Below are 9,296 nucleotides of genomic sequence, written 5' to 3'. Positions count from 1 at the left end.
ACTTAATTATCCAGATACATGCACTTATATCAGATTCACTAGAGACATTCACTTTGGTGGTCTCTAATAGTTTGGAAAGTCATTGTCGATGAGTTTCACCTTATCACTCACAAGGCTAGTCTCCTTTGTGTGTTAGGCCATTATACTACCTTCAGACTATAAACTTCTACTACTCTTACCACATGTTTCATTCTACTTTATATAAGTGGGAATGTTTATCAAAGTGTTAAGATATATCCTTGCTTGAATCCATACATAAATGCATACACTAAAGAAACATACATCAAAAAGATTTCGTCTATGGTATCCTCTACATTCTCATCAGTTCAAACTTCATCATCATACATACTTTACACTTCGTATTACACATTCTCAAGTATATTTCACAAATTTAACAACATATAGACAAACTATTTAGGATTAAAAGAAATTGTAGCTTTCACAAAACTCATAAAATTGTTATTACATTTAAATTAAAGATAATTGAATCGAACACAATTCAATAAGAATCAACCTAATTGGATAATTTTGGAAAAATTTATGCATCAAACAAGCAATAAAAGTCAAAGTAGTCAACAATGTAAACTACTGAAATCTTAAGTGAAAATTGCTCTAATTATAGACCTTCAATCAAAGATCTAAACAGACAAAATAACAAACGATATATCTTGGACCAACTGTAAAATTTCAGTTAGATCTGACGGTTAACGAAGCAAGGATCACAATTTTCTCGAGATGATTTAGAGTTGGAAAACCCAACTTGCCTAGTGAGAGAAATCCTCGCCCAACGAGAAGAACTCTTTACAAAAATTAATTTTTACACTCACTCAACAAGCTATGGGCTCGCCCAATGAGTCTACACAACACAAAAACGCAAATTCTACAATTTGACAGAACCAGATGGCAAAGAGAAACCAATTTTGAGTATCATATAAGTTCCAAACACATCAAATTCATGATAAACAAATCAATCAAGTCAAAATCATTACATTCACCACACATACCATCAAAAGTCCCAAATTTTATAACATATCGAAATCTTAAATCATATTACATAAAATTGAAGATCATATACCCAATTTCAATTGTTCACAACAATCAAACATATAAGATTATGAAATTAGCTTCTCTCATAAAATTAGCTTCTCTCACTTTGATTGAAGTTCTTAAAGCCCATTAAATTGTTCCACAGCTTTTACCCACAAAACCCCTAAAAGACATATATAATAACTCTATGTTGATTTAACAAAATAAAACATCATTTTCTTCTTTTTATTTGTAAACATTTATATTTCCTACTTTACCCACCTCATTTTTTAACTCTCTCATGTTTTCATTCAAATAATCTTCACCATATACCAATCTCATTTCTCATCTTTTAACTTTTTTTACATATTACTTGAACCAATTAAATAAAAATCTTAAAAAACTAAATTTTAAATTTAATTTAATTTTATAAAAAATGAGTTTGTAAAGTGACATATGTGTTGACTTTAAGATTATAAATTCGACCTATTTTAATGAATATAAATCTCCAACATCTACCCTAAGACATTATATATACTAAAATATCATCTTAATAAATTAATTTCAAGTTTAACTCAAATCAAAATAGTTCTCACATCCTATAATATATTTATTTCTTCTCACCACTTTCAACATATTCTCCTGACACCATAATTCCTTTTAAGTACCGTACACCACAAGTTTCAATTTTTATATTATGTTTCTAACAAAGTCAACTTAAAAACTCTTAATCTTTTTAATTTCACCCATCCTTTCTCTTCCACTCCACATAAATTTCTCAGTCCACCCAACGAAACCTATTTTTTTTCCTAAAACAATATTTTCCTAAAAAGAAGTTGGTACTTAAAAAAAAAAAAACAAGACTGATTTTAGGAGGACCACTCTATACCTCTCTCCAAGAAATGTATTTACAAATCCCATAAAGCAAGTTTACCACTTTCCTTAGAGCTCTTGCATCACACAAAATTTAGAAGAAATTTAATGCTAGTTAATGTATTTATTAATGTGTAGCACAAAACTTTCTCTTATGACACCACGAAAAAACCAACAATTTCACCAATTACATGCATTAGTCCAACCATTGGACCAATTACATTTTGGTTTCCAATGTACATGTTTTCAATAAACATGTTTTCAATAGACATGTTTTCTATATTTGTGTCAAAATGAAAACCACTTATAAATCACTTTAAATTCCAGGAATCATATATTTACAACTTGAAAACTAATTTGAAACCACATAATTGATCAGTATATACATACAAATATAAATTTACATGAATGCGAATTCCAAACTCCATTCTTTAACTTATAGGTTCAACACTAGTAATAATTTAATCAATATTAATTAAGATATAAAATACTCTTTATAAACTAAGTAACAAGAAATACATTTTGTTACCATTTAAAATAATATAATATTTAATTTAAATTTTGAATAATTTTAGAATATGAAATAATTATCAAATTCAAATAAGTTATACAAATAATTTAAAAAAAAATATTTAATTATATTTGATATTCATTCAAATGAAATACTATAAGGTGTTTGATATTAAATTACAAATCTGTTAATTAATATTATAATTTCAAATCAAAGAAAATTATTAATCTTTTTCCTTATAAATTTCTGTCGATAAATTAGATAACATAAACCATCAAAATTTCTCAATATAACCAATTAAGAATAACGTGTACATATTATATTATATTATATTATGTTATTATTACATTATATTATATTTATATGGAATTCTTTTTACATATTTTTTTTTTCTATTTTAGTATCTAAATAATCTTTTTCTAAGATTAAAATAATTATTTATAATAAGAAATATCTATTAAATAAATACAAATTATGTATAATAAAATTATAAAAATTACTTATTTTTATAATTATTTTTTATAATAATATTTTATAATTTAATAATATGTTTATTTTAATAACAATCATAAAAATATTTTTTTATGTCTTGTTTAAATAAAATTTCTTACATGTATTTTCTAAACAAGCCTATGCTCATTGTCAATACATGAATATTTTATTAAAAATTAAAAAGCGAAAGAAAAAAAAAACAAGAAGACCACACTAAATTCACGATAAAATTACATAGTCAAAAATACCTACTATGATTTCATTCACAGAAATCATTCCATACTTTGAATTTTATATATTAAGAAAAAGAAAATTTTCTTAGAATATTAAAAAATTTATCAGTAGTCAATACTCTTTCATTCGAAAATGTTTTTAATTTTTAGAGGTTTTTGTTTTGAAAGATTTAATATTAATTTTTTCTGATCTATTTTATTAATTTTTTTTTTGTTTATTGCACATGTTTTATACTCATTTAAGCATTTTTGTGAATTAAAAGTTTATGGTATTGTAAGTGTTATCGATCTTTTGGGGATCATAGACAAGAAAAGACACAATTGGTGGGTGGGAGACAGTGAAAATGATGGCATGTGAAGACAAAGGGGTATTTTGGGACACTTAAGGAAGATAAATTGAGAGGGTAGTGTGTTAGTGGAACAGTGAAAAATGTATATAGTATTAGACCTAATTTACATGTGTCCGGATCTCCGACCATATTAATCTTTTCATACCCCAAAAGTAATGGAATGGAATTTCTTTTTTAGACTTTGGTTTAAGAATAATTAAAAATTAAGGACAAGTTTTGTGTATAAAAAGATTGGGTCAATTATATTTTCGTAGCACATGTAATGTATTTTTTTATTTTCTTTTATAAAAACAACAAAAGTTCTCACATTGTTGTAATTAATCACCAATATATTCTATATATTATTAATCTTAGAAGGTAAAAGTGTCATAATTTTGTTCTTAAAATATGAAAGGTACAAATATAGTTTCATTTAGATTTTTTTTATATCAATTAATTGCATCATTAAATATTCCTAAAACAACGTGTGAATAAACATTTAATTATTCAATTAATAAATAATAAATATGAGTAGAACCAGATAGAATTATACATGATAAGATTAATAATTTTTTTCAATTGTATTAAATACACAACTTGATAATCCCTATTAATGAAAAAGATATAATAAATTAAAATATTACTGATATTTGTAAGAATCAACATTAACATTAATATTTAATAGAATAATTAATAGATGTTAATAAAGTTTAAGTGAAACTATAATCGAAAAACTATACTTTTTTATTTATTGTATTAAATTATTTGATATGAAAATTATTTTATCCAAAAAAATTATGACGTAAATAAAATTGATTATTATTTGGTAAAGAAAATAAACGAGCAGGAGCAGGGAAATGGAAAAATAAGGGATGAAAAAAATGACAGCTTTTTAAAAATGCTGTCCGAACTGTAAAACTATATAAAACGCCTTTCATAAAGAAATGAAAAATATAAGGAATGAATTTCAAATAATATAAAACCATTTACGTTGTTTGGAATTTCAAATAATAAATCATTTGCGTTAAGAACAATATAATAGACTAAAATAATTTTCAATCAGTATAAACATTTTTTAATATTTTTTTCCACTTATTTAAAAAAGTAAAGATAAATTTCTCTAATTTTTTATTTTTAGTTCTAGTTATGTAATAAAATACTCTATTATTTTATTTCTTCTCCAATTCTTTATCCATTCTAGTCTAAACAAAATGCTAATATTTTAACTAGTAGATTTCGCTTTGTTCCTTTTAGAAACAAATATAAAAAAAACTGTTAATTATATCAATAAAAAAACTCATAAAATAGATAACTTGTATTCTGAATTTTGACATATGATGTGGCAGTAGTTCGAATTCTATCACCATCTTTTAAAGAATTTGACCTATTTAGAATCTACCACTCTTTTAATTTGGTCCGACAAAAACCGGGCTGGGCTGGGCTGTAATTGGGCTTGATCCAAGGTAGTTGCAACAGAAGTCCAAGGTGAGAGTTCCTTGGCGAAAAAATATAATAAGAGTATTCAATATTAAGAAAGTGTGATGTAAGATATTCCTCCCAAAATTAGAATTGCAAGAAAACAACGAAAATTTAAATAATAAAAAAATGTGAAAATGAAAAAAGTATATTAAATAATTTATTTTTATTGTATTCTCAATTTTTTTTCCCTTTTTATAATGGTGATTGTTTTAAGGTTTAAATAAATTTGAAGTTTATCATAGAAAAAAAACTACGATGTAAAATATTCCTCCCAAAAATAGATTTGTAGAAAACAACGAACATGCAATTAACGAAAAATGTGAAAGTGAAAAAAACATATTCAATGATTTACTTTTATTGAATTCTCATTTTTTTTCCTTTGGTGATTGTTTTTAAGGTTTAAATAAATTTAAAGTTTATCATAGGAAGGAATTACCATGTAAAATATTTCTTCAAAAATTAGACTTGCAAAAAACAACGAAAATGCAATTAATGACAAATGTTAAAGTGAAAAAAACATATTGAGTGATTTATTTGATTGAATTCTCAATTTTTTTTTCCTTTCAATGGTGATTTTTTTAAGGTTTAAATAAATTTAAAGTTTATCATAGAAAAGAATTACGATGTAAAATATTTCTCCCAAAATTAGACTTGCTGAAAACAACAAAGTGCAATTAATAAAAAATGTCAGAGTGAAAAAACATATTAAATAATTTTATTAAATGGTAAATATTCCTAAAACAACGTGTGAGTAAACATTTAATTATTCGATTAATAAATAATAAATATGAGTAGAACCCAATTAGAACTATACATGTTAAGATTAATATTTTTTTTCGATTGTATTAAATACAAAACTTGATAATCCCTATTAATGAAAAAGATATAATAAATCAAAATATCACTGATATTTGTATATGAAACAACATTGACGCTAATATTTAATAGAATAATTAATAGATGTTAATAGAGTTTAAGTGAAATTATAATCCAAAAACTAGACTTTTTATTTATTGTATTATTTGATATGAAAATTATTTTATCAAAAAAATTATGATATAAATAAAATTGATTATTATTTGGTAAGCTAATATAAAAAAAAAATTCATAAAACAAGGATATAGATGTTGTCACATATATAAAAATTTCATATTAAATTCAATAATCTGAATACATATATTAATATCATATTCTAGTAAAATATATATATATATATATATATATATATATATATATATATATTAATTAACAAATAACTTTTAAATATAGAAACTAAAAAAGAAATTTGCACCTATATAAGAGTAACCAAATCTAGACTTCTATATATTTTGTCTCATACATAAAGAATTCCCTGACCCTCTATTCGTATCACAATTCATCGAACTGAAAGAGTAAATTTTGAAAACATAAGATTTAAATAGTCTTTCGTAGAATTAAAAAATAAATAAATTTTGATCAATAGATTCAAGAAACTTAATCATTCATATATAGGTCGGGTGATTGCAACGTGAAGTATTATAAAATTCAGCAAGCAATCTTGTTTGGATATGATATGATTTAAAAAACCAGTAGCTTTTCCTTTGTGGAGTCATCATTTTATTTTCAAATGTTTCTTTGATGTTTTGTTGCATTGAAGAAAGAACACAAGTCATGACTATTACCTTTCTTTATTTAACGTATTTATATATATCTTTACATATGGCATTGGGTTTTGCAGAAATGGAGTCTGAGGCACTGATATGGGGAGACAAACTCTTACTGAGAGGATTGTCGTTCCATGGTTTTCACGGAGCATTACCCGAAGAGAGGAAATTAGGTCAAAAGTTCGTGGTAGACATTGATGCATGGATGGATCTCAAACAAGCTGGCAAATCTGACAACTTATCAGATACTGTCAGTTACGCAGATATATATTAGTGAGTGACCAACAAAATTTTCATCATTTCAATCACTGCTTAAACATCTCATATTATTATGATTGGTGATGCTGATGCTGATGCAGCTTAGCTAAGGAAATTGTTGAAGGGTCAGCTCAGAATCTTCTGGAATCAGTAGCTGAAAAAATTGCAGTGATGACTCTGACAGATCATGAACAAATATCTGCTGTTCGTGTGAAGATTGAAAAGCCTCATGTTGCAGTTCATGGTCCGCTTGATTATTTAGGTGTTGAGATATTTCGACGCAGAGCTCATTTGTCAAATTAGAACTTTCATCTTCTTTTGCTGCTCTTATTTTGTTATATGCTACAAGTCTATTATTGTTCCAATACTTTTATATTATTTAGGATATTAATAATGTTTTTGCAGTTTTCTTATTAATATAAGACTATGTTTATTTTGTTGTTATCATTTGATTAATTTAAGATTCGATATAGTTAAAACATTTAACTATGGTCGGAATTCTCTTATAGATCGAGCGATGGGTATCCTCAATAATTTCTCAGAGGCTCTTCTCGCACATTCGTATATTTCATTCTGCATCCTCATATACTTGTGAAAAGATCTATTTACTCTTATATTTTTTTCATTTCATCTCTTTCTTCCTCCTACTGTGCTTCTCTCTCTCCCACGTCCTTTTTTCCTTCTGCAATTTTGATCTGTGCTGTCTAAAATATAATTTTTTATATGTATTTCAAAATACTCCAGATACAAAATTTTTATTTTCAAAATTCGGAATTAATATTACAAGAAGATAATAAATAAAATATTTTTAACTTTTTTAAATTTGGAAATTAATTTTTACACATTTTCAGTATACTAAAACCAAAATATAATAAGAGGAGAGTGAGCTATACTATATTATAGACTAAATATGTTTTTTTTTGTCAAATTATTTTTAAAAATTATGTTTTATTTTAAATTAAATATATACTTATTTTATTCGTATATTTTCCTTTTATGAAAGTTGTGTAAAATATTCTTTTCAACAAGGTGTAAGTAGAAGTTGTATCATAGTCCACTATAAATATGTGATTTTTATAAAATGTGGAGAAAAATAGGTATATGGTTTAATTTAAAAACAAAATATGATTTTTTTTAGAATAATTTGAATTTTTATAATAAGATTTATGTACTATTTTACGTATTTTTTTGTATTTTATTATAGTTGACTAAACAAATAACATCACTGAGAAAATACAATCGGAAGTCATTTGAAAAAGAAATACTAATTAAGGTCTTTTTGGATAAAGAAAATAGAAATTATTTTTATAAGGAAAAAAAACTATAATTTATTTTTTATAAAAGAAATATCAAATTTTAAAGAAGTGAATACGAAATAATTTTTATGAATTTTTATTTATAAAGAAGTTCGTCTATAATCCTGATTCAATGAAATGCTAAATTCATAAATCCTATACAAATATTTATGATTTTTATCGACCGATATATTTTTTACTTAATAACACTTATTGACATGTCATTTGATTAAGTACACTCGATTAAATGTTATATTAATGACCCTTCGTGGTTACAAGAAACGACAAGATTGGTTGGGATTACTATACTTTTACACCACCTAATAATTTACAAAAAATGAATGGTTTTTGGAGAGCTTGTGGATTTCGAGAATAGACCAATAATACTTTTTTATATCCTCTTAAACTACACATATGTTCTTTAAATTTTTTTTATGATTATTAATTCATTAAAGTCGTTGTTATCATGAGTGAATGTCTGGATATCAAATTTCAAAATAAGTGTAGTTATTATGTTTAATTAAATGGAAGTAATTATAAATTTGAGTATTTTAAATTCATATTTATTAAAAATTGTTTTATTGATTATTTAAAATATTTGTTAGTTTTATCTAATCATGTTTGTTGTTTAATTTTTGTCTTCAATTAAATTAGATGACATGATCATTTATTTTTAATTCTGTCAGAACCATTAAAAACGCACCCAAACCCTCTGAACGGACGTCAGGTGTCAAGCTGAGGGGAGTCAGAAATCAGATAGTGGAATGCATGTGTCAGCAGAGGAGCGGACGTTCGTTTTAAACAAAACTGAGTTTTTGAAAGTTTACGTCACACTCTCTGCATGCATCTTCTTCTCCAAAAACTCTGATATTTCTCATTTCTCCTCCTTCTCACTAAAAGCTCTCCGTTCTCTCTACGGAATCTTACCTTTTCTCTTTTCCGATCTCCGTTCAGGCACCGTAGAAGCACTTCTGGCGTCCCAAGCTTCCGTTTGAACCGATCAGTTTCGAGTTCTGAACGGGTAAGTTCTTCTTGTCCTTAGCCGTTCGTTCTCGGACACATGCAAACCAAGTTCTAGTTGCACGAATCCATAGTCTCATTCTGAACCATTTTGGTCTGTTGTTTGATTCTGGTTTGAAGAGTCGTTGAGCGTTGAG

The 9,296-nt window shown here is 25.5% G+C and overlaps 1 protein-coding gene across 2 annotated transcripts; it reads left to right on the top strand.

The window, feature by feature from the left end:
* The first annotated feature begins 6,284 nt into the window (after nucleotides 1-6,284).
* On the top strand, nucleotides 6,285-7,219 carry LOC124841052 (dihydroneopterin aldolase 2-like). 2 transcript variants are annotated; one of them, XM_088102498.1, is made up of 3 exons: nucleotides 6,285-6,334; nucleotides 6,661-6,859; nucleotides 6,946-7,219. In XM_088102498.1, exons 2-3 carry the CDS (start codon nucleotides 6,663-6,665, stop codon nucleotides 7,145-7,147), a joined length of 399 nt encoding a protein of 132 aa, XP_087958624.1. In that variant the 5' UTR covers nucleotides 6,285-6,334; nucleotides 6,661-6,662; the 3' UTR covers nucleotides 7,148-7,219. The 2 variants fall into 2 exon arrangements, with proteins under 2 accessions (XP_087958624.1, XP_047173182.2); XM_047317226.2 differs by lacking the exon at nucleotides 6,285-6,334 and having other exon boundaries at nucleotides 6,350-6,859.
* Nucleotides 7,220-9,296: the final 2,077 nt, after the last annotated feature.

This window comes from Vigna umbellata, chromosome 11, assembly GCF_029865625.1.
Source record: "Vigna umbellata cultivar VRB3 chromosome 11, Vumbellata_1.0, whole genome shotgun sequence".
Taxonomy (NCBI): Eukaryota; Viridiplantae; Streptophyta; class Magnoliopsida; order Fabales; family Fabaceae; genus Vigna; species Vigna umbellata.
This window is presented reverse-complemented; position numbering and strand designations above follow the sequence as displayed.